At 50.6% G+C, this 26,443-nt stretch overlaps 1 protein-coding gene across 1 annotated transcript in view; it reads left to right on the top strand.

The window, feature by feature from the left end:
• sorcs3a (sortilin related VPS10 domain containing receptor 3a) overlaps positions 1–26,443 on the top strand; it is a 121,545-nt gene that overhangs the window by 44,218 nt on the left and 50,884 nt on the right. Inside the window, exons 2-3 of the mRNA XM_067258993.1 lie at positions 10,757–10,824; positions 26,015–26,114. Coding sequence (XP_067115094.1) covers positions 10,757–10,824; positions 26,015–26,114 — 168 coding nt within the window. The remainder of the gene's footprint in view (positions 1–10,756; positions 10,825–26,014; positions 26,115–26,443) is intronic.

A 26,443-nucleotide genomic window follows, 5' to 3' on the forward strand; every position in this document is an offset into this window, starting at 1 on the left:
CTTCTCTGCCTGTCTGTCTCCCTGCCCTTCTCTGCCTGTCTGTCTCCCTGCCCTTCTCTGCCTGTCTGTCTCCCTGCCCTTCTCTGCCTGTCTGTCTCCCTGCCCTTCTCTGCCTGTCTGTCTCCCTGCCTTTCTCTGCCTGTCTGTCTCCCTGCCCTTCTCTGCCTGTCTGTCTCCCTGCCCTTCTCTGCCTGTCTGTCTCCCTGCTTTTCCGCTCCTATCTTCCTGTCTGCCTTCCGGTTGGCCTCGAAGCCTGTCAGACTCGCTGTCTTCCTGTCTGTCTGTCTCCATTCTTGTCTCCCTTCCTGTCTGTCTGTCTCCATTCTTGTCTCCCCTTCCTGTCTGTCTGTCTCCATTCTTGTCTCCCTTCCTGTCTGTCTGTCTCCATTCTTGTCTCCCTTACTGTCTGCCTGTCTCCATTCTTGTCTCCCTTCCTGTCTGTCTGTCTCCATTCTTGTCTCCCTTCCTGTCTGCCTCCCCCAGCTATGACTCACCACCCGTTCCCTGGCTGTGAGGCCCCTGGATGCCTGTGTCAGGATGAATCACGCCACGGAACACATGGCATCCACTGTTTGTTTGCCGGGCTAACGTTGGCACCCGGAGCAGCCCCCTGGTGCCAGTGACCCGTGCTGGAGCAGGGGGATGGAGAGAGATGGCACAAGCGGACGACGCAGGCCCGGGTTCAGGCTTTGTCAGAACGCTAGCGCCGTGTCCTCTGTTGTTTGAGGAATCAGAGCGGACCTGGGGGGATTCCTGTTCCAAACCCACCTTTTGAAGTGCAGAAAGCTAGGTTTTAATTCTGCTTGAATGCTTGGCAGGTCCTGGAAAACGAAAGCCAACCCCACCCATCTGGCATGATCAGGCAGTTAAAACAATTGTTCAGTATATTTGTGACTTTTTTATAACTAGATTTTTTAACTTTCAAGACTGAGGTCTGAATGAAATTTAACTCTGAATCTCAATCTATCAAAGTCAAAGTATCTAGTTTTGTAGGCTGTGCTCAGTATTAAAGCTGATTATTATGTGGATTTTGGTATCAGTAATGCCTTCATTCCCCTTTTATTATGCTCCATAAAAAATATCCTGATGATTGACACCAAAACCATTTGACTTGTTTTCTCCCCCAATATTTTAAAATCAATTCACACAAATGTTTTGCTAAATTGCTGCCGGGTCTCTTGAATGAGCCTTTTTTGAATTGTAAATCTAGTGTTAGATATAAAAACATTCTGGCATTTAAATAATTCACGGTTATGCCAGTGGGAATATTTTTTCAACGGAGAAGAAGTAATTTATGAGAGACAAAAAAGGTGTCAGGGAAAGGAAGAGACTGAGCTAAATGGTGGTAAACACGGTTTTAATCCGAACAAATAATTCCTTTATTTTAACTTTCTCCGTCTCTCTGCATCTGTCTCCCTCTCGCTTGCATTCTCTCCTTATCTCTGTCTTCCTCTTCCTCACATTGTTTATCCAGAGAGATAAATCAGAGAACATGGGGTAAAGGAAGAAAAAAAATATAACCACCACCTTCAACTGCCTAAAACCATTCCTCAAAACAGCGAATCAATCATATCATCAGTGAATAACAGAAGCTGTTCTGGATGAGCGGCTTTGGCGCTTGATGGCGGGCGCCTCTTCCTTCCTGATCCCCAACAGCGTCCTGTCAGACGAGCGTACCCCGGGTCGCCCCCCGGAGACCGGCACGCCGCTATTGTTGGCCTGCGTCGCGGCGAGCCAATAGATCAAAAATGTTGACGGGTGACAGCAAGTAGTTCCTCCACCCCCCTTCTCCACCCCCCCCCCCTGCCCCCCCCCTCCCCCCCCCCCCCCCTTCCTCACCTGCAGAGACAAAGCCATTATCCCTCATCCTCTAAAAGCATAACATATTGCATTTTTAATTGCATCTAACGGTGGCTCCGCTGCCTCCCAGTACGGCTTCGGCATCGCGACCAAACCTGCCACACGCTATCAGCCGCTGCACACTTCAGACGGGAGAGTCTCCTTTTTTTTTTTTCATTTCCTGGTTCCCATCATCCCCCTCTCTCCGCCCGTCTGCCTCCCAGTGACAGGAGACCGCGGTGGAGAAAAACGTAATTAAGGGTTGAGGACGGAATCAGCCGGCATTAAGGGTTGAGGACGGAATCAGCCGGCCTGCTGTCTCCGTAACGCCTCACCTCTGAGGAGATCTGGCAATGACCACACAGGATTGGGATACCTACCCTGCTCTCTCTCTTTCTTTCCTTCTTTCTTTGTTTCGTTCTTCCTTCTTTCTTTCGTTCATTCTTTCTTTCTTTCTTTCTTTCTTTCTTTCTTTCTTTCTTTCTTTCTTTGATTACATTAGTCTAACTTGTCCCCGAGGATGTAGTCAGTGGTTCTGACCTGCTTCTTCATTACATTTTTTTTTCCCCCACAACCAATGAAACTAAGGCTTCCCAGAGACCCACAGAGATCCCACCAAGACCCTCAGCATATCGATTGGTTGGAACCTTGATTTGTCATCCATGGAGTTACCAGCGCTCCCTCACTGGATTGGATCAGACCACTGTACCCAGCAGGAGAGACACAGGAGGACAAGGCCTCTGTATTAATGGATTATGATCAGACCACATCCCTGCTAAATCTTGGAATTAGAGACACGTGTCTCCCTGTGCCCCGTCTCCCTCCATGAGGTTGGCACAGTGACTTGGAGCACATAGACAGAGATGAGGGGTCTGTGGTTTCCCAATCACAGTAGAGAAGGAGTCCCTGACTGTTTTCATCTTTCCATCTCTCTCTCTCCTCTCTCCTCTCTCTCTCTCTTTCTCTCTCCCTCTCTTCCTTTTTGGTCCCCTCTCCCTCTCTTATCTCTCCTTTCACCTCCCTCCCTCTCTCTCTCTTTTCCTCTCTCGCTCTCTTTCTCTTGCTTCCTTTCGAGTCAAGATAATATGAAACTGACAGTGTCCAGGCCCTGTCATGTCTGCTTGGCTTTTATCTCTCCCTCACCCCCCCCTCTCTAAGCCCCCCCCCCCTCTCCCCCTCTCTCCTCCAGTTGCTCTTTATCTCCCCCTCCTCCTCTCCCCCTCTCTCCTCCAGTTGCTCTTTATCTCCCCCTCCTCCTCTCCCCCTCTCTCCTCCAGTTGCTCTTTATTTCCCCCCTCCATCCTCTCCCCCTCTCTCCTCCAGTTGCTCTTTATCTCCCCCTCCTCCTCTCCCCCTCTCTCCTCCAGTTGCTCTTTATCTCCCCCTCCTCCTCTCCCCCTCTCTCCTCCAGTTGCTCTTTATCTCCCCCTCCTCCTCTCCCCCTCTCTCCTCCAGTTGCTCTTTATCTCCCCCTCCTCCTCTCCCCCTCTCTCCTCCAGTTGCTCTTTATCTCCCCCTCCTCCTCTCCCCCTCTCTCCTCCAGTTGCTCTTTATCTCCCCCTCCTCCTCTCCCCCTCTCTCCTCCAGTTGCTCTTTATCTCCCCCCTCCTCCTCTCCCCCTCTCTCCTCCAGTTGCTCTTTATCTCCCCCTCCTCCTCTCCCCCTCTCTCCTCCAGTTGCTCTTTATCTCCCCCTCCTCCTCTCCCCCTCTCTCCTCCAGTTGCTCTTATCTCCCCCTCCTCCTCTCCCCCTCCTCTCTCTCTCCCCCTCTCTCCTCCAGTTGCTCTTTATCTCCCCCTCCTCCTCTCCCCCCTCCTCCTCTCCCCCTCTCTCCTCCAGTTGCTCTTTATCTCCCCCTCCTCCTCTCCCCCTCTCTCCCTCCAGTTGCTCTTTATCTCCCCCTCCTCCTCTCCCCCTCTCTCCTCCAGTTGCTCTTTATCTCCCCCTCCTCCTCTCCCCCTCCTCCTCTCCCCCTCTCTCCTCCAGTTGCTCTTTATCTCCCCCTCCTCCTCTCCCCCTCCTCCTCTCCCCCTCCCTCCTCTCCCCGCTTCATCACCCCCTCCCTCTGTGTGGTCTCTTCGGCCCTGCAGCACCGTGATCCTCGGGGGCGGGCAGATAGCGTTTGATTCGCTCGGGTTACTCGAGGGCCGGAGAGAGAGAGACAGATGCACCATGGGAAGGGGTTGAAAGGGCGAGAGCGCGGAGCCGGAAGTCTCTCTCCGTCTCTCTCGCCCGTCTGTGGCCAAAAAGTGACACGCGGCCCAGGTGGAGAGAGACTGAGCGGCGGGTGCACCTCTTCGGTGACGACGGGAGCCTTTTCAGTGCGGCGTGCTTTCCCCGAGTGTTCTTTAGAATTCTCCCCCCGCCTCCCCCCTACCCCCCCCCATAACCAGACGCTGATAAGTCCTGAAATGCAGGACTTTGAATGTGAAACAGGCCCACAGTACCCTCCTTCGGCATCTTGCGCCGCGCGCTGACGGTTTCCCCACCATCGGGGGGGGGGGGGGGGGGGGGGGGTGGGGGGGGGGGGGGGGGTTTGAGAACGTCAGCCTTTCACATCACAGAATTTCACATCACTTCACCCCTGAATGAGCCCTCGCAGGCCTTCCATTCCATCCTGGGGCGGAATACTGCGGGGAATCGAAATACGCGGAGACAAAATGTCCGCTACTCTTTGGCCTCCTCGGAACTCACGCTGCCTCTGGCTGCTATAGTAACCACTGAAGTCTGCTGTGGCATGGTCACTGAAGCTGCATGGCCTGGAATGGTTCGTGATGGAAGGATTTTAAAACGACTACCCAGAAAATAGTTAAATACAGATAATCACGCGACATGGTAACAAGTTTTGTTTACGTGAAAGGCCACATCTATACTGGATTGCGATTGTTCTCAGGCGTAAAAGCAAACATGACCGTGTTTACTTTGCGTTCTTGCAAACTGATGGAATGGAGATTGGATTTTAGAGTGGCCTGGCTTGCGATAGGTGGGACGACTTTGCTTGCCACACTTCACAGATGCATTTAATTAAAATTCAGACCCATAAGTAGCCCTCATTACGCTTTGATGAGCATTCGGTGCATTTACATTGATTTTAATTAGCGATCCTCTAAGTAGTGTATAACTCTAACTCTCCTCTGAACAGACAAAGAGGGAGGGAGGGGAACAAAGGGAGAGATGGAGGGAGAGAGAGAGAGGGGAGAGAGGGAGGGAGGGAAAGGGAGAGAAGGAGGGAGGGGAACAAAGGTAGAGATGGAGAGAGGGAGAGAGAGAGAGAGAGAGAGAGAGAGAGAGAGAGAGAGAGAGAGGGAGGGAGGGAGGGAGGGAGGGAGGGAGGAGGGAGGGAGGGAGGGAGGGAGGGAGGGAGGGAGGGAGGGAGGGAGGGAGGGAGGGAGAGGGAGAGGGGAGAAGGGAGAGGGGGAGAGGGAAGAGAGAGGGAGAGAACAAAGGTAGAGATGGAGGGAGAGAGGGAGGGAGAAGAGGGAGAAATTGGAGGGGACTGACGAGGCCACACCGGGGAGATAGAGAGAGTGGAAGGGCATGATGCAGCAGAGAAACATCCCTGCTACGTTGCAGCGAGGAGCTCTCCACGTACAGGTCCAACTTCCACTTCAACAAGTAACGTACCGACAGTGGGCTGCGAATACTGGAATTCATCTCTGCAGATATTCTGTATGTAGGATTCAAAAGGCTGTTCAAAAAGATCCCTGCGTTGGCTCTCCTTGGACTGTCGGGGTCTGGCCATGTCTCTCGTGTTGCTGTTATCAGTCAAGGTCTTCAGAGGGATACGGCTCGCAGCTTACGACAGTTGAAGGCCAAAAGGATTTTGTCACTCCTTCACTGTGTGTGTGAGTGAAAGAGGACAACATATGCGTTTTTGTAAGCAGCAAAGTACATCCTCGTGTACAATTTGAATAGGATGTCACCCTGCGTCACTCGCTCACCAGCTAGCATGGCACACACGTGTCCCGCTGCCCTCCTTCAACAACCAACACCACCCAGGTTGACTTTCTTCCTCTCGATCCGAAACAAGCTCCTGGCTGACTGAAGGCTTGTGTTCCCCACCCCTGGCCCAGAGATTGTTCTCCTCCTCCTCCTTCTCCTCCTCCCCCTTCTTGTCCATCCCTCCCTCCCCTCCTGTACGTGACACTTGACGGATACATTACATTTACATTACATTTAGTCATTTAGCAGACGCTCTTATCCAGAGCGACTTACAGTAAGTACAGGGACATTCCCCCGAGGCAAGTAGGGGTGAAGTGCCTTGCCCAAGGACACAACGTCAGTTGGCACGGCGGGAATCGAACTGGCAACCTTCGGATTACTAGCCCCGATTCCCTCACCGCTCAGCCACCTGACTCCCGATACGGAGTCTTGACAATATAGTGTTTGTACTGGGCCCGTATGTGCAGATGGCTTAAGGCTCTCTGCTTCTGTCTTTCTGTCGACAACGCTATGTACATGCGTGTGTGTGCGTACGTGTGTGTGGTCATGTGCCCAAGCGTGAGAGGGAGACTTTGCCCATTTCCCCCACGGATCCAAATATGAACACGCCACAAACGGACTCTGTTGTTCAAAGAGCCGATGTCCCTGTTCGGTTTGTAAGTCTAGTAAAAACACAGAACACACCAATGAGCATAAGGACACACAACTGTACACACAGACCCACAAATACACACAGTCCTGGCACAGAACCCGAAAGGCGGCGGAACACACAGAGCGCACGCGCGCACACATCAAACCCGCACCTCCACCGTACTCAGACACGGCGTTGCTAATCGAGGCAGGCTCGCGAACAGATTAGCGGCTCCACTCCTAGCCCGCCTTGGACGTCAGTCAGAGTGATTTGTGACATGAAAAGAGTTTGTGTTTTCCTCCGCTCTGCTTACCCTCCAGAATAGAGCCGTCAAGCCCCCTCCCTCGGATTTCTAGTTTTTTTATAAAACAAGGACTGGGCAGGGGGAGGTAGGGGCTAGGGGTGTGGGAGGGGAGGGGGGGGAGAGGGGGTCTTTCTCCACTTGAGTGAGTAATTGCCTGGATGTTGACACGTGGCTGAAAGGCACAGGAGGCGAGCTTAATCATTTTTGGATAAAGATTCGCATCGGCTGCCATTTTGTTGTCATCCGCGCTCCGTGATAATTTTTCACGGAAAATGTTTTTCGCGCAGGCCCCCCTCGGGATTGCTTCTTCGGGGATTGGGGTGTGGCTCGGTTTGGTCGCGTCCGGGGGGGTGCAGTAATCGGAGCTAAAAGGAGGGTGTTTGTGTGTGGGATGTGGACGCTGGACATTGTCTTGGACGGTGCGGTGTATCACACTGGACACCCGTGTTATTAGAGGAGCGCTTTGTCTCGCACTCTATAATTATAGGTCTCAACTTGTCCTGTACTGGACAGTCTTCCTCCTGGCCTCCTGTCTTGGAGATAAGGGTTAAACATTTACCTGGTGGAATTCCACCAGCTTTAGCGACAAATGTTTTTCGACACAACTGCAGGCTGTGTCGCCTCTCAAGACGCGTGTATTTCTGACAGGAAGCAGCCGACTGGAAGGACCTCTATCATTTCTTCAAGGGTCTCTTCCCCAAAACGCGGGCAGTTTGAGGAGTTATTTGATCATCCCATGGTCGCCTCTGTCCTCCGTCACTCCTCTCAACGGGGACTTAAGAGACTCTTATTAAGCCTTCAGTGGCGTAAAGCACGGTTAATTTACTCGGGCGCATCGTGCAGGTCACACAGCCTTGACCCAGGCGCTAGACACTGGCCAATCAGCAGGGGCTAATACAATTAAACCTCCGCCCGCCCCAACCGCCCGCCCGCCCCGGAGACGAGACAGACAAGGTTTTCTCAGAAAAGTCATTAGCGACGTCATTAGCTGACCGCGTGCTGAATCACTGTTCCAAATTGCGTTTGGCACCTCCAATTGGTCTTTGTGGACGTGGGACATTTAGTTATATGTTTTTTCGCCACAGTTGGTTAATTGCAAAGGCAACAAGGGTGGAAGGTGGAGCTGCGGTGGAATTGACATTTTCTGGCGGTAATTGCACGGTCAATTGGGGTGTTTGAAGAGGGGAGGACACGCTTAAAAAAGTGTCCTTCTTAAAAAATTGCCAGTGAAGGCCGACGATCCAAACTGTGAGCTAAGAAGTCGACCCGTTCTTAAACAAATTAATAAATAAATCAAGCAAAAATGGGTCTAGTTTTGAGGGTCCGGGCGTGTACCCCGCTCAGCCTGTTTGGCATTCATTCCTGTTGTCTGTCGACAGGAACGAGGCAGCCAATGTTTGGACCGGTGCAGTTAGCAAACAAACATGACAGAGCACAGCGGCGGGGACTCGAAAGTGTTATTAACCAGACGCCGGCTCGGGGGTTCATCCATTCACCTCAAGTGTTTACAGTCAGATAAGCAGGACAGTTCCGATTCCCCATGAGGCAACGCAAACAGACAAGGACCATCGTCCTCCCTCCCTTTTCAGCCGGTGCCCCAGTTATTCCATGCGAATTTCAAATTCCAACTGTCACAGAGCGGGACGGCTGTTCCGTGTCTGCTTGTTCCTGCCCCGAGCACAGGAGGAGACAACACGGATCTGTCACCACGCACACACACACCACACGCACAGTCTCACACACACACACACGCACACGCACAGTCTCACACACACACACACACGCACAGTCACACACGCACATGCACAAGCGTACAACCCCCTGTCTGCACAGTCTGTCCCCATGCACACACACACACACACACACACACACCCACACAGTCCCCAGCATAAAACCCCATGTCTGCACAAACAGTCTGTTACCATACAAACACACACACACACACACACACACACATCCTCACAGTACGCATAACCCCACGGCTGCAAAGCCCCTCCCTCATGTGCAGACACACACACACACAAACACAAAGGGTAAACACATACGTGCACACACACACTCACAGTCACTCACACGCGACTCACCCCAAACATAAAAACATTCAATTCCACGTGAAGGCTAACCCCCAGACCGCTCCTAAACACAACCACACACACAAACACACACTCTGGACACCGAGAGATTTGCAGTAAACAGCAAAGCTAGATTCAAGCTATTTTCACCTCTCTGTCCCTCTCTCTCTCTCGTTCTCGCTCTCTCTTTCTTTCCTTTTATTTTTTTCGTCATACTTTGCCCTCTCCGCCAAAGCAATCTTTCTTGGCCCAAACCATCTGCTTTTCCCGGGTCCTCCTTGCCGGAGCCTCGGGGGAGGAGCAGAGGCTCGCACCCTCCATCAGAGAACCCACCACCAGCTCCCGAAGGACTGCCAGCCTAGGGGGCTCCCGTCAGGGCTGCAGAGGTCAGCCAGGCAGCCTCCCCCCCTCCTCCCACCTCCCCTGGAGCCTGGAAGCCTGTTTGGCCTGGACAGGGGGGGGACGGGGGACGGGGACCAACTGGCGTTCTGTTTGGTTTCCCTGCACGGCTCCGACTGTCACACGAGGCCAGCCAGCTTCCCGCACAAGCAGCTTGCAGCCAAGTGACTCAAGTCCAGCTCGTCTGGCCCTTTTAAGGAAGCATACGTCCTAAACAGCGGGAGGGGGGGCGGGAACGGACGGACGGGGGGACAGACTACTGATGAGGTGCAAAACATGCAAATAAACATGGGAGGATGAAATGCGATGGCTGTATTAAAAAACAAAACCAAGCGTCTCTCGCCAAAGGAGGTCGTCCGTGCGAGGGGCGACGAGCGCGCCAGGCGGGTTCCGTGCTCCGGCGTTCCTTCAGCCGATCCCGGCGCCCGTCGACGGGGTCCGCGCCGTGACCCCCGGCTGGAAGTCAATCTCCAACTAGACCGCGACCATCTGGCTCCCCTGCCTCTCCTCGGCGCACCCTCATCTCCTCTCGTCCCTGCGTGCGTGGCGTTTGTTTTTGATTCCCCCCGTCGTCGTCAACCCTCCTCCGTTTATCTGTGTCTCCGGGGCCCAATGTGCTCCTTCGGTGCAAATCAGCAGAAGCTTGGAGTTATTCGAAAACGACCCCCCGTCGCTGTCGCCGCTTCTGTCCAGTGCGTGCTCGGCCCTTCAGCGGTGTGGGTTTCGCTGGGTCCATCAGAGCAGCTGGTGTGTGGCCGACCTGTGTGTGTAGTCTCTCTGCCAGGCCGCGGGCGGTCGGCCATCTTGTTTTTGCGATTTGCTCCACGCCGTAGGTCGGCGGGGGTGGTCAAAGATCAGCTCCCCTGACTCTCCCTCTCTTTCTTTTTCCCTCTTTCTCTAATTCTGTCCACATCACCCCTCTCTCTCTCTCTCTCTCTCTCTCTCTCTCTCTCTCTCTCTTCTCTCTCTGCCTCTCTCTCTCTCTCTCTCTGCCTCTCTGCCTCTCGCTCTCTCTCTTTCTCTCTCTCTCTCTCTCTCTCTCTATGAACTGCGGGATCAAGCGTATACTGGCCTTCACAGCATTCTGGATCAAAGGGGAGGGGCAGGGGGGCTATATCAAAGTGAAACGCACACACACACAGACACACACCGAGCAAACATTGGCAGAGGTTCCCCTTCGTGGAGCTGGACACAGACACAGGCTGGCATTCGCAACATGCCAAACAGTTAAGCCGACACCTGCTCTTGTTGATGCATACCATGTTTTAGAACAGGGTACTTTTTGATGTTTCCCACCCATGCATGTGTTTCACCATGCAAGCCATGCACGCAGGAGATAAAGAAGATTGAGGTAAGATGTACTGTACCGACCCAGTACCATGTCTACGTGTTGCACTGACACGTTCGTAAACAGGCATGTCCGCTGTGTTGTAGTAATGTAACACGTTCATTCGGCAGACACTTTCCTCCTAAGCGACGAACAAGGGGGGGGGGATTTGAACCCCTCAAATGCTCTAGCACTGAGCTCTCTCCATGGTAGTAACAGGCATGATGATGTTTTGTTTTCAGGTTATCCTCATCCTGACCAAGCTGTATGACTTCCACCTGGGCAGCGTCACCGAGAGCACTCTGTGGAGGTAGGAACGCTCCCTCCACTCTCTCTCTCCCTCCCTCGCTCTCTCGCTCTCTTGCTTCCACATCTACCTTTCTCGCTCGTTCTCTGTGTCTCTCGGACTCTTTCTCTCTCTCTCTTTCTTTCTCCCTCTTTCTCTCTGCTTCTTTCTCTCTCCCTCTTTCTCTTGCCCTCTTTCTCTCTCTCCCTCCTGCCTCTCCCTCCTTCGCCTCCAACTCCTCATATCTCCCTCCCTCTCTCTCCCTCCCTCCCTCCCTCTCTCTCTCTCTCTCTCTGTCTCTTTCTCCTGTCTCTCCCTCGCTCTCTCCTCCTGGTGCAGGCCTCCCCCTCCAGGGGAACATGGTTTGGGTGTGACGCCCGTTGTTCTGAACACTGTTTCACTGCCACGTACTCCGCTGCACACCATCCTCCTCTGGATGTGAACACGCATGAACAACAACAACGTAGACACCAACATGGAGGGCATTAAAAATACACAGGAAATAGGGAACGGGAGAACGGGAGAACGGTAGAATGGGAGAACGGGAGAACGGTAGAACGGGAGAACAGGAGTACGGGGTGAACGGGTGAACGGGAGAACGGGAGAACACAAACCCGCAAGTCCGCGGAGGCTTTCGCCGCCGAGATGTTTCAGTTCCAGTCGCCGCTACTGTACTGCTTTCTCCTTCCTAATCGAATGATCCGTATTTGCACTCCCTCTCCCTCTCTCTCTCTCTCTCTCTCTCTCTCTCTCTCTCTCTCTCTCTCTCTCTCTCTCTCTCTCATCTCTCTCTCTCTCTCTCTCTCTCGTATTTGGTTGTTCTGCTAGTGACAGAGGCGCAAGCCAGGGGTCCTTTCAAGCGATTGTGTTTGTCAACAGCATAAAAGTTTAATGAATCTCGTGAGATTAGATTGAGTGAGAGTGATAGAGAAAGGGAGAGAGAGAGAGAGAGAGAGAGAGAGAGAGAGAGAGGGAGAGAGAGAGAGAGAGAGAGACAAAGAGCTCCAGCGTGGCCGTGTAAGCAGAGCTTCAGTCAGATGAAGAGCGACATGTTTAAAGCGGTGTCCTGTCGGTGTGAAGGGATGACTCAGATTCTGAGCCAGGGATGGGAGGATGAGGGAGGATGAGGGAGGATAAGAGGGAGGATGAGGGAGGGAGGATGAGAGTCTGCATGAGGAAGGAGGAGACAAAGGAAAGAGGGGGAGATTAGGGTGTGAGGGACAGCAGATACATTTTGATTTTGGTAACAGATTGTGAGTGCTAGGATAGTGAACCCGGGAGGGAGGGAGGGAGGAGGGAGGGAGGGAGGGGAGGGAGGGAGGGAGGGAGGGAGGGAGGGAGGGGAGGGAGGGAGGGAATGAAAGATCCAACAGAGTGGGAGAATAGATAGAATGAAAGAGAGAGAGAGAAAGAAAACTGAGATGCAACAGAGCAAGAAGATATGATATTGTATACGTACATAGAGAAAGAAGAGAGGGAGAGAACCAAGATTTTTTCTAATATGTATTTCGTATTCCAAGATTTGCATCAAATCAAAACTATAAACCATATGCCCATGTTTCCATTAGTTTTAGTGCGGTGTTTGTTTACCATTCGGCGGAATTTGATCCTATCTCGTATTTGCTCCTTTCAATTCTCTTGATTAGAACTTTTCCCTCTCCCATAGTATTACAATGTGCCTGCCTCTACAATAAGTGTCTGGGCATGATTTAGGGCCTCTGTATTCAATCTTTGTATTTCAATAAGGGGTCGGTAGGTGATAGCCTTTCAGAGAAGAACCCGAGAAAAGAAAACAGGAGAACGGCTGAGATTTTCACACTTTCGGCGGCAAAGTGAGTTTTTCCACCGACAGCAGGTGATAACACCGAGTCATTGCTGACATTCAGCCGCTTCACGTCGTGCTGTGTGTGGTTGTATCACTGAAGGACACAAGCGAGTAGCTGTGTTTTCACTCTTTACGTAAATGTCGAGGTAAGTACTGGCCTCTCTGTGACATCGCATTCGCTGACGTCGTGGAAGCAGAATCTCATAGTCACTGACAACGATGCTCACTCATAGCTTCTCTCTCTGAGAACACAGGAAACACGGTTCATCTAGAGAGGGTTGCTTTTTATATCTGCTTGCTCGCTTGCGATTCTTGCTAACTTGAGCAACAACAAAAAAACAAGAGGTGCCTTGCTTGAAGCTTTCATAAGACTATTCCAACCTGTAACAATGCTGGTGGAGGTGTTGCTTAACAAGCAACGATAATGATATCCCAATTACACTAATGAACACCTCAACAGGTGCTGCAAACGCGCTCACTTCATAAACAAAGGTAGGAAAACAAGGGGGGGTTTGCGTATAACCGCGCTAACCAAAGCTGAAAGAAGTCCCTGTTCAGACAGGTGTGATTCTCTGCATCTGGAGCTGCCATCAGCGTCAGTCATTAAGAGGTGTGAACAGACTTCCTGTTAGACACCCGGAGGCGTTGGCGGCCTGGGGGAGGTGGCCGTGGCGCCCGTCCCAGTCGCTTCGCCCAGGTGACAGGGGCCGTCAGAACGGGCTGCGGTAGGGGGAGGAGAGGCAGCCAATCTTCAGGCTTCCTTCCATTTTTATTTCCTTCCTTCCTTCACTCCTTCCTAACCTTCCAATCGTTCTTTTTTCATTCATTCGTTCGTTCCCTCCCTCACCTGAATTTTCCTTCCCTCCCTCTCCAACTCCTCCCTCCATCGCCTCTCTCCCCTTCCTTTCCCCTTGCGTCACTTGTGGCAGTAACCGTGGCGACACCAGGGGGAACACTTGCTCGTCCTCGGTCAGGGAGAGGTAGAGAGAGACCGGAATCCTTTTTATGAATTCCACCCTCCGACTCAACTAATCTGAAACACAAAGGGGAAATGTGTCTTGTCGCAGTATATTCATCTGTCTATCGGTCCATAAAATTGGTAATTAAGATCACAGCTCTGATCACATAGCAGGTGTCCGGTGAGACCGAGTCATCCGCCGTCGAAATGGCAACGCAGACCGAACCAGATGCTGCCTTTCCTCAAAGGTCAAGGCTGCTACGGACAGCATCCAAGTATCTTTGAGTTGCCCTGTCAATTTTAATGAACACCCTGACCTTAAACAAAGGAAACTGGCCAGTCAGTACGGCAAACTTACATTGCAAGGAGCCTCAGAATCTCCATGGGAGGCGGGGAAGATGTGAGCCAAACACCGCCGAAGCTATTTACCGCCGACAATAATTGAACTTTGCAAACAAAACACATCTTCAAAGTTTCTTTACTTTCCTTCCTGTCTCGTCTTGTGTTGCGAGCATAATCCCCCAGGCGATTGAGTGGCTACTCTGCATTCATTATCCAAACCGACACATAAATAGTTATGGAAACACTTTATGGAGCCGTGTATTGCTCTGAGAGTTTCGCCAACAGGTTGCGAAGACGTGTTACCTTGAGGAAGAATCCGGCGTTTTCTCCAGGAGGACCCTTCAGACCTTTAGTTCAGAGGATTCAGAAACATACAGTCAGGTCCATAAATATTTGGACACAATTTTCATCATTTTGGCTCTGTATACCACCACAATGGATTTGAAATTAAACAATCAAGATGTGCTTTAAGTGCAGACTTTCAGCTTTAATTTCAGGGTATTTACATCCAAATCAGGTGAACCGTGTAGGAATTACAACACATTTGATATGTGGCCCCCCCCTGTTTATGAATCCCACAGACGTGGGATTCATAAACAGACCTTGCTGCCTACAGGGCTCCATCAGCCAGAAGGACGTGCAGTCAGAAACAGCTGGCTGACTCAACTGCATGTAAAGACTCAGTAAGAGATTAATCACAGAATATATAATAATACTAATAATCTCTGTGCCCACAAAATGGAAACAACCAATTATATTTAATAACACATTGAGATTCGGATTGTTTTGTTGTTTTTCTTGTAAACCCCAAAATAATTAATTCATCCATTGTGATACTGTTACTGTATATTATATAACAGTAGTTATACATTTGAATAGGCCTCTCTCAGTCCCCATGCACAACCTAACTATGAAACTCTCCACTGAGGTGCGGTAACACACAGAATCTTTGACATGCGGTTCAACGTCAGGCTCTTCGCCGCAACGTATTCGGGGCGAACGGCGAAAGCTTTTGTCAGTTCTCTCAGGTCATTAGTACACACTTTCACACCCAAACCATGGTGCATCTGACAGCAATTAATCTTGTGTAATTGGTTCTTTTCATTCTTGCCTTGAGTGTAGAAGCTTGACTAGCGGATAATAAATGCGTCATCTCAACTTCTCTGTTCCCGACCCTCTCAATGGTGCTCTGTGTGGCCGATTGAGGATAATTGACCTGACTTGTGAAAGTGTCGACTATTACGTAGTATGCAATCTTAAGACGATGGGACGTTCTTTGTCGGCAGTAGTACAAGTGGATCTCCCTTGATATCTGTATTGTTACGGAGTGGTGTACGGTGACATAAACCCTTTCTGGGTGGTTAAATGGTTAGTCTTTTTTTTGTGTCCTTGGAAAACACCACTCGGACGTTTTTCCATACCTCCGGACGTTTGTCTGAAGTCATACCCTGACAGGGTCTCCCTGCCGGCCGGGTGTGCGGGAAGCCGGGTTTCAGCCTCCCGTCCCACACGCCCGACGCACAGTGCCTCGTGATGTCATCACGTACGTTCCTGGAGACCTACGATCCCACCGTCGCACTCCAGTCCTGTTCCCACAAGGGATGTTGGGGAGCTTCCGGGCGAGCGGGGATGGACGAGCCAGGGTGCCCGCTGAGCTCCAGCCCTCGCCACGGGGTGCCGAGGATTGCAGCAGGCGGAGGGGGGAAGAGCCTGGACGTGGTAGCCCCCTCCCAGTGTCGGTTGGAAGAGACGGTGGTCAGACGTCCGCCCGCTAAGCAGTGAAAATAAAAAAGGACAGAGAGAGAGGGAGAGAGAGTGCGGGGGAGAGAGAGAGAGAGAGAGGGAGGGGGCCGCTCCAGACAGAACGAGAGAAATCCGCTCTGAGACGTCCCGCACCCCCGGGCCATTTACTCCCTCCTCCTTCTCCCTTGCCCCCCCCCCCCCCCCATCCATCTCCCTGGGTTCCAGGACGAGGTCACCCAGGGGTGAGGAGTGACATCCCTTCAAATTGCATCATTTTGCTGAGCACGCTTATAGGCGGTGTGATATTTCACAGGTCAGTGCCTATAATAAGAAGCCCTGCCTCTCCCAGACAGACCCACCTGATGTCTCTGACCTTTTACAATTGGACTTGGAATTTACTTCAAAATTCGACTCCAGAACTCCCCCCCCCCCCCCCACTCCTCCTCCTCCCCTCTCTCGCGCTCTCGTCTTCTTTTTGAGACCCGCTACGTTACTTTTCTCTGATGTCGTGGTGGGGAAAGAAAGGGGATCCAGAGATCAGAGACTCGAGATTTGGGCTTTAGTTTGTAGTTGATATTTGCGGGGGTATCGTTGTGCCTTTGCTTCAACACCAAAAGCCGTAGGAATACCGTTGTGGTCGCGGCGCCGCGACTTTTTACTACGAAGATCAAAACGCGTCAGTCAAGCGGGGCACAGACATTCCACGTCTCCATTATTCATAACCAGATTCCAGTCTGGACTGGGCTCAAAGGCAGGATCGTCAAGTGGAGCCGTGTGTCAACAGCTCGTCCTTCTATCCGCTGAGTTATTGTTCCGAATTTGCTTGTCTTCGATGTTTTGTTTAAACGCCGGGTATACAACAAAAATGGGGGATTTTATTTACAGTAAAGGATTTCTAGTAGGTCTCACAGGCTACTTTTTCCTTCCTTCTTTGCCCTAGGCTGGATACATAAATCACCCATTGTATTATTAAAGAGGTCATTTATTTTGCTCCTTTCTCACAATATTTAAATTCTTACCTTTTTAATTACATACTCTTGGGCTTTTCCGACTCCTCATATCCTGAAGCGCCCGCTAATTTACTTTCTGTCATAATAGTAAATGGAGAATTTCATCAGGAGTTCTTGTACCCAGCGGGCAATATTGAGTTTCAAAACAATTGCGATTCAAGTCTCTCTCACGTTCTCTCTCTCTCTTTCTCCCTCTATCTGTCTCTCTCTCTCTGTGTCTCCCTCTCTCTCTCTCTGTCTCTCTCTCTCTTTCACCCTTTCATTTTCGTTTGGCGGTAATCAAGTTAAAATCTCATCAAACTGCCAGATGCGACAGTGATAAAAGCAAAATTATTTCCCACTTCAGCGCCAATGTTAAGCTAATAGATTGTTGTGTTTCTCAAATGGCAACAGAAGTTATGTACAGCTTGGATTTTACTGACATCATCGTTTATATAGTTTATAATAGTTTGTGGTGTGGAAATGTATTATAAAATTTGTATTACTATTAATGAATCTTTAAACAGATTGGCCAGTGTTTCCACTGATTACAACACCCCGCAATATCCATAGCATGTGGTAATTGGGTCCCATATAGCAAAGAAACCTAATAAAACACTTATAACCTTGACAAAATATCTCTGGAATATAGTAGATAACCAGAGAATGAAATCATAGTTTCAGGTGACATTTCTCATCAGACGCTCCCCTGGGGTGTGCCGTTGGGTTTTGTCGCTCCGCTTACCGATTGCCCCCGCCGCAGAACTGCAAACTCATTGAGGACCTTGAGGCTGAGGCCTCATATCCATTGAGATTGAGATTATGGGCTGCCCGTTGCCAACGACGACCTGAAACGGCATCTTACTCTGCCTCTCCTCGCCAGAAGTTTGGTTACACTTTAAATTTAATTTAAAGTGTGTAAAATTTATTCTATTTATTTTTAATTTATTCTTTTTTCCCTTCTCTTCTTCAAACATTTTAGCGGGCATCTTCACGAGCCAGATATAAACTCCACAACTGGTTTCAGAAACGACTTAGGCTATAGCAGGACGGGAGACAAGCAACAGATTACTGTAAAGGGAAGAAGACAAGATGGTCCTCCTCTCACACAACGTCCCCACACTATGGAGTGTTTGGAATCAGCGGACCCGTCCGTTTAATCGCCCACAGCAGGACACAGGGCAATAAAGGAAAACAGCCTTCACACACACACCGACGGAGACATTGAATATTTTGGTCTCGCTTTTATTAGCTACTCTTATTTAACCTAAAAAATCTGCCGGGAAAGCCAACGCAGGACCATTTAGGCCATGATATTTGGGTCCCGTTCATTCCCTGACTGATTTATACCCACCAGCGAAATGAGGAAAATGATTTAATGTTGGATTGTGCATAAATAATGCGTCGAGGGTAAATCAAACTGAGTTATGGCGCGGTGTAAATCATTCATTTGTGACCCAGACCTGGCCAGAACGAACGCATCATCTCCAGCATCGCTGTTTATCAATTGTGGAAGAAAGAGAGAGAGACAAAAATGATTCAATTTCTTCTTACTTGCATAAACAGTTGTTTTTTGTGTGTGATTTTTCTCACTATAAGGAAATAAGAGAATATATGAATACCGTTGTGGCTTGGAGCAGGTTGGCAGAATCAAGTGAGGCTGACTATTAAATTGTCCCAGAATGCCACTAGGCAGGTTAGAGGAAGTGATGCGTGTAAGCACAGCTGACCCCCCCCCCTCCTCCTCCCCCTAGCTTTATCCTTAACACCTTTTTGCAAACTGCTTCAAGGCTTATACCATAGTGCACTGACAATAAATATGGAGGTGCAAACTGTCTGTTTACAGTAAGAAAAAACAAAACTAATTTAAGGTACTCGAGATGGTAATGCCGTTTTTTTATTGCGAAAACCTACAGTCACAAAAAATCACGAAACAAAATGTCCAAAAACAAACAAGAAAAATTCATTATTCATTGTATATTCATTAGTTAACATTTCCTTGTTATCAATCATTCATATTGACAATAAACAAAACACAACGTCTTTGGTCACTTGGTTCACAGAATACTAATCCCAACTGACACGGCGTCACTTCTCACACATCCAAACCCCTACACTCCTCGGCCGAGATCAGACCACAGGAGACCTGCCCTACATCTGTGCACTCCCTCCACCTGTAGCACACACACACCCTAACACACACTCGTTGACACACACACACACCCTGTGTGCACACCCACTGCCCCCCCCCCTCCCCCCGCATGGACACACGCTCACACAAACACACATTTGTGGACGACCCATCCCCCCCCCCCCACACACACACACACACACACTTGGCTGTCGCTCTGTTCTCCACTGACCCCAAGGTGTCACTTACGGTCCCTAACAGCCCACCAGAGAGGCTCCAGTGCTGGCCAGACCCATGCCGGCTGTAGGCCCCCAGGCTCAGGCCCTCCATGCTGGGCACAGGCCTGGACCTCCCAGCGTGTTACCTGAATCCAGCGTCTGCAGCCTGCTCTATCCAGCAGCCCCTTCAATACTGAATGGAAACCATTTGTGCTTGTTTTCCACCTGCTGGAAAAACGACGAACGAAGGCACCCTGCCCTCACAGATTTACATTTAGTCATTTAGCAGACGCTCTTATCCAGAGCGACTTACAGTAAGTACAGGGACATTCCCCCGAGGCAAGTAGGTGAAGTGCCTTGCCCAAGGACACAACGTCAGTTGGCATGGACCGGGAATCGAACTGGCAACCTTCGGATTACTAGCCCGACTCCCTCACCGCTCAGCCAACTGACTCCCTAATTGAGAATTGCTCCGGGTCACCGAAAAAAAGAAACCGTGATCAATGGCGAGGAGGGTTTTTGCCTTGGTTAGGTCTCCGTGTCAACGGGGGAGGAAGAGACGGAACGGAAGAACGGGGGGGGGGTGACCGGGATATGAGTCACAGGATCTTTCGGGTCAGCTCCTACCCCCTGCGATCCCGGAGACAGCGGATGAAGAGGAGGAGGAATCTCGTGTCACTGGCAGGATTTTGTGTCTGCGTGACCTGAAAGGCACTCCTTTCCTTCTCGGTCTCATGCAAAAATAATCACGCCTTCAGGGGAAACTCAAACTTTTATACGTTTTTTTTTCTATTTTCTTTCTTTATTTAAAGATACGGTCTGAAAAGTCAAGAAGAAAAAAAAGATGACGGTGCGTGAGCGGTGATCGGATAAGGAACGGGGCGCCCAGTGTGAAGGACAGAGAGACATATGTCGTCACTTAAAAACAGCTTTTTCTCCTCCTCAGCCAGGGCCCGGTCCTCAGAAGCACTTTGTCGGCAGTGTGTTTGTGCGTGAGAGACTGATGTGACGAGGTCCCTGCGACATGACAGGTTTTTTTTGGGGGGGGGGGGATGTGCTCTCTCGGTTTCTTTTCTACTTCTACGCCGTGTAAGAACACGCGTTCTCGACGGTCGCTCGAGGTAGTTTTTTTTTTTTACATCTTTGTTATTAGCCGACGCGTGCGTCTCCTTCACAGAGCCATGAAGTCTGGCAGAGGTGGAGAAGCTCCGCCAACAGACGCATTTTCTCTTTCTGTAGTTTGTTTCACGCGTCGGGTGTTTTCGTATTTCGACTCCCTCTGCTTCTCTCTCTTTCTCTCTTTGGACTTGTTTGTCATTTCCAGAGGTCACCTCGAGTGTTAAGAGAAGGTAAAATAGAGAAAGAGAGAGAGAAAACATCTCTCCCAGATAGGACTCAAGTCTGTAAATGTTCTCTTGCTACCATCACTCGTTCACGCTTCACTTTCTCCTCCCCTCCTCTTCTGCCTCTTACTGACGACTCACCGCGCTCCGCCCCAGAACACCTGCAAATATCTCCCTCAACCTAATGTGCCAATTCTCCAAAGTCATTTTCAATTATGCTTCAATGAATCCTGTTATTAGAGGAGAGATTCTGCTGCGGTGTGCCTCGGGTGAAAATGTGTGCGCGGGTGCGCGCGCGCCAAGTGTGTTTGTTAAGCTCTGTTTATACTATATGTACACACACTGTGTGTGTGTGTGTAACCGTGTGTGTGTGCATCACTGCTTGCCTGTGTTTTTCAGTCACGTCAACACGTCTTTGGTTGAGTGTCCTCGTGTATGTTTCCGTGTTTGAGTTTATGTCTCATACAATTGGACGTGTATTGTGCGTGCATCGTTGTGTGTGTATGTCTGCCAGTTTGTGTGTGTGTGTGTGTACACGCATGTGTGTATAGGTGTTCAACAGATAAACACCCTGACAGCTTGCACAACGCGGTCTTCTTGCCGAGATAAGCGATGCTGATGGTTGTGGAGATTATTAAAAGTTGTATCTGCTGCCTTTGCTCCAGACAGTCCTCTTTGACGCACTCCTCATATTTCTCCCCCCTTTTCTTTCCCCCCCCGCATCTCTCACTCTCTCACTTCTTTTTCTCGGTGGCTTGCATCACTGGCAGAATGGATTTTCAGAGTCATCATAAAACTTTCAGCTCCATTCCAGTTTGAACTCACAGCTACCCTGGCAGGCAGTTTGCTGAAAGAGCCTCTTCTCATTTCTCTCTGTGATGCTGTTGTCAACTGGTAGTGTTGTCGAAACATCAGGAGCCTTACCGAACCTCTTGAATGGGAATCTTATTATCGCGTTAGTCTTAAACCCCGCTCGGGTTCTATACAATTGGCTACTTGGAGCCTGAGAGTGTTTTTGGAGAGTGTTTTTTGGAGAGACTGGAGAGTGTTTTTTTCAGGTCACGTTCAGTCCTTTCTCCATTGTTCCTCTTTGTTCCTTTAAGATTTATTTTTAAATGTGTGACAGAAAGGCAGGGATAGAGAGAGAGAGAGAGAGAGAGAGAGGGAGAGGGAGGGGGAGGGGGAGGGGGGAGGGGGGAGGGGGAGGGGGAGGGGGAGGGGGAGGGGGGAGGGGGAGGGGGGAGGGGGAGGGGGGAGGGGGAGGGGGGAGGGAGAGGGAGAGGGAGAGGGAGAGGGAGAGGGAGAGGGAGAGGGAGAGGGAGAGGGAGAGGGAGAGGGAGAGGGAGAGGGAGAGGGAGAGGGAGAGGGAGAGGGAGAGGGAGAGGGAGAGGGAGAGGGAGAGGGAGAGGGAGAGGGAGGCATTAAACAAAGGGCCAAGGCCGGATCTGGACCCAGGCCTCAGCCTACATATTGTCCCTGCTGTGTTCCTCTCTGCTACCTTCTTCCCCAAACCACAAAACTCAGTGTTTGGCTTCCTCAGCCCTATCATTTGGCTGGCAGGCCCACTTTGCCCAATACCTGGTCTTTTGCGCTATTGTTAAATCTCAATTGCTAAGCGCTCATCACTCAGTTCTGCCTGAGGTCTGGCATCGTCCATCAGGCGGCAGGGGTCGGCGTTGAGGATCTGGGACTGCAGCCGACTCACAGCTAATGGGTTCCACTTGTGGTCTAGCTTTTGGAGACAAAGGCCTAGAATCTCAAATGATAGTCCTAGATGGGTGTACATGTGTTCAGTCGCCCCCCTCCCCTTCCTCCCCTCCTCTGGCCCCTTAACGTGGGACACTGTTTGTCCAACGTTCTGAACTCATCTCAGCATTTACGTCAACGAGAGATTGCTGTCTGAAGCCGGGGGGGGGGGGGGGGGGGAAGGGGGGGGGGAGAGAAAAGTTTTCTTTGATACTTTCTTTCTTTCTTTGCCTTTCTCTTTCTCTCGCCGTCTCTCTGAGGATGGACTTAGCGAAGTTGTGATGTCAGGTGAGCCTTTCGTTAATCCGGTCTCGACATGTCCTCGGCAATACCTTGTTTGCCACGCCGGAGGAATTTCGATACAGCTCCCTCCCTCTCCGCTCCCAGCTCTGTCCTCTTTGGTGTCTCTCCTCTGTTATCTATGCAAACACAGAGTCCGTATCTGGCTCTTCTGACACCAGGCAGGTTCTCTTCAAGGTCTTCTGTCTGCCTACACTGCCAGATAGATCGCTAACCTTTCTGTTTTGCCTCGGAAGCGAGCAGGAAGAAACTTCAGAGTCCAGGTTTAGGTTTCCACGCACTCTCTGGCTCTTTTATCTTTGTGTTTCTGTGGGGGCGAGGGACTGAGGTGATTTGGTTGGGAGTCATTTTTTGGTGGTTCTCTTTGAAGTCATGGGCTTTTTCCATCTGCTCTCTCCCCCTAGAGCCTTGTCCGCAGTGTGCGAGCTGCAAACCGCTGAAATGTTCTGCTTTGCTGGCAGCCATCTGGCGGATCCTCACAACAATCCCTAATGCGATTTTTGGCCACAGAATTTTTTTTTCTCTCCGTTTTTTTTTCTTCCTTTTTTTTCTAGTTCGTTTTGATGCTCACGGAGAAACACTGACACATTTTGCTCTCTCTGTCTCTCGGATTTTCTCGCTGTTTCTCTTTACTCCCCTTCCTAGCCTCTCCGAAAATGGATTTCAACTAAACGAAACGCCCCGCTTTACAGTTGCTGCGGATGGCGGTGGTCAATTTCTTTAAGAAAACATAACACATTCTGCCTTTTTCCGGGATTGATTTCGCAGGATCTGTAGAGGCCTGTCTCATGGGTTGTCGGGACCATGGAAATAACTTTTTTTGTGTGTAGTTGTTGTTTACAGCGATGGTCTAAACCAAAACTGTGTGTGTGTTGTGCTGAGATTAAACCTGACAGACATGGGAGAACTTCCCCAAGGCTGTACAGTAAGCAGTGTACAATATCAATGGTATATCGAGTTTCCCCAAAGCTCTGTTTACCTCCAAGAACACCACTGCTTCACTGCTAGAAATGTGTTGCATCCCCTCCCCAGGGCTTTTGAACTGCTAACACAGTCACTCATGCACCCACACACACCTACTCACGGCTACACACACACACACACACACGCAAATACACACGCCAGCTCACAACTACACACACACCCCAAATACACACACCCTTAATCCCCTTTACCGATACTCAAAGAATATTTCCGGCATCCCTATCTAACATCGCAAACAACACGAAATCCATTCGTTTCGCTGACTCCAGGAAGACTTGAGATGTTTCATAAACTGTCAGCCGAATGACAACGGGAGTGCTGCTTGATTAATGGGACTGTGGCACGTTCAGGCTCAGTCCAGAGAAGAAAAAAAAGAAGAAAGTAAACTGACGGCTCTCAAAAGCGAGATGGCTTCTTCTCTCGCTCGCGCGTGGCGTTGCAGTACCTTTCTAAGCCTTCCCATAGCGCACCTCGACCGCAGCCCAGCAACGGGCGAACGTCAGCTCCGCCGGATGTGAACGCCGGAGATGAAGCGACTGCGTAGCGTGAAGACAACGCCTCTCCTGTCAGCAGAGTGGGAAGCCTCTGTTACCGCGTTCATTGCTGTGCTTATTAGGACTACTTTCTTCCCTGGAGACACTCATGAATATTCAGCTGTTGTGTCTTGCGGGTTGGGAATAACAAGAAGATGAGAATGAGTCGGACTTGATTGAGGGAGGTGGGATGCAGAGTTGTGGCGCTTCCCTGTCAGGAGTTAGTTTTGTCTACATTTGTAAACAAAGCTTCCGTGCTCCACCTGTGGTGGACAAACGGGGGGGGGGGGAATGGGTTTTATTATTTCAGCGATGAGTAATGGACGATACTCGTTGCCGGGCTCAATTTTGCATTATTACTCAGTAGCTATGTTGAGATATCGGGATACATGGGTTGTTGTGCGCCGGCAGTTATGAGAGATTCACTGTGGGGCCAACACGGTACTGCTCAAACATGCTAGCGTGTGATACCGCGGTCGCTGAAGGCATCGTAAAACAGAGACACACCCCTCCACTCAGGCACCGTACCATGCCTGGTCGTCATGTCACCCGAAGGGGGACTCGTGTACCGAGTCATGGGCCCTGGGGGGCTCACGTCTAACTTTGTTCCACAACCTGTCACCCACAATATCCCCCACCCCTTGCCCCTCATCCCCATCCTCCAGCACCAATCTCCTCTCCCCTAACTCTCTTTTAATATCCTGTCGAAGCAGCGGCATGCCGCGTCTGTCGGCCCCATTATTGTAATCACAGCCGCCGTTTCCTCCAGCGCTCTCTCTCCCAGGGAATGAACTGTGAGGAGAGCAGAGATCTTATTGTCATTTCCAGCCAAACCCTATCTCCTCCCCTTACCGCCGGAGCCGAGCTGGTGCCCGCGCGCCCGACACAGGAAGTGAGAATCAAAACGGAGCCCTTCGGAAGGAAATGGGGATCATCCTCGTTATTTCCCCCCCCCCTCTTTCTCTCTCTCTCCCTCTCTCTCTCTGTCTCTCTCCCTCTCTCTCTCTCTCTCTGTGTCTCTCTCTCTCCCCCTCTCTCTCTCTCTTTCTCTCTCTGTCCCTCCATCTCTCCCTCCCTCTCTCCCTCCATCTCTCCCTCCCTCTCTCCCTCTCTCCCTCCCTCTCTCCCTCCCTCTCTCCCTCCCTCTCCCTCCCTCCCTCTTCTCTCCCTCTCTCTCTCTTCAGTGTGGGTCACACATCCAAATGGGAGTTTCTGCGTGGGTGGAAGTAATGTTTTTTATCAGCCCCCCCCTCCTGTTCTCAGACTTAACAGTGTTATGGAAGAATGATTTCATGACCAGCAGTTACGATGGAGAAATGGGAAATGTTTCAAGGGATTAGGCTACCTAACAGGCTCATTCGGGGCTGCTAAATTATTTAATCCCAGGATTCTGATACATCCACATGTTTTTGAACGCGTCACATTCCATTTCAAAGCAGTCATTGGGGCGAGCGTTCATTATTCACTGTGTTAGCTCCCTGGATGGTCCCGTGAATGGTTTGCTTTCCCCGGGACATTCGTGATTGGTTAGTCGTTGCCGGCAGGCGTAGCTGATTGGTTAAGCTCTTTCATTCTGCAGCCGGTTGGGACTTAGAACATGTTCATGTTTCGGGCTGTTGGTGACAAGGTACACCATGGTCACATGATCAATACTCTGCCAGTCTGGCAAGGGAATGGGGGAAGGGAGGGTAGGCAGTTGGAAACCATCCATTGAACCTTGATTCAGTGTTCCATGGAACCCTGATCAGGTGGTACAGTCCTCCCCCTTTCTTCATGGAACCCTGATCAAGTGGTACAGTCCTCCCCCTTTCTTCATGGAACCCTGATCAAGTGGTATAGTCCTCCCCCCTTCTTCATGGAACCCTGATCAGGTGGTACAGTCCTCCCCCCTTCTTCATGGAACCCTGATCAGGTGGTACAGTCCTCCCCCCTTCTTCATGGAACCCTGATCAGGTGGTACAGTCCTCCCCCCTTCTTCATGGAACCCTGATCAGTTGGTACAGTCCTCCCCCCTTCTTCTCTCTTTCTGTCCATGCATCCCTGAAACGCCACAGCTTTAGATTCCTACATTCGGATTCACCTGCTTGTTTCTTTTCTTCCAGGTCCACTGACTACGGGTCCACCTATGAGAAGATGAATGACAAAGTGGGGACCAAGACCGTCCTCAGTTACCTGTACGTCTGTCCCACCAACAAGCGCAAGGTAGGAAAACAGCTATCAGAAACCCAAACTCACCCCAAGAAAGAAATGGAAAAAAAATATAGAAAAAATAAAATAATAATTTGTTATTCCACTCGCATAGCCTGCCTCTCCCTCCTAAACTCCCTAAAGGCAGGCCTAAGGTCTCCGGTCCAACTTCCATGAAAACGTTCTGTATGTCGACAGTGTGCTAAAGGCCCCAGCTGGCTCCATGGTAACCTAATCTGATGGAGGGAGTCAAATCTCCCACAGATCAGCAGCACTGAACCTGAAAAGCTGCACCTGAAGAGTGGGTTAGAGGGAGACTGAGCCTCCAGGCTGCAGGCAGGGTC

Source organism: Osmerus mordax, chromosome 21 (assembly GCF_038355195.1).
Source record: "Osmerus mordax isolate fOsmMor3 chromosome 21, fOsmMor3.pri, whole genome shotgun sequence".
Classification (NCBI taxonomy): domain Eukaryota; kingdom Metazoa; phylum Chordata; class Actinopteri; order Osmeriformes; family Osmeridae; genus Osmerus; species Osmerus mordax.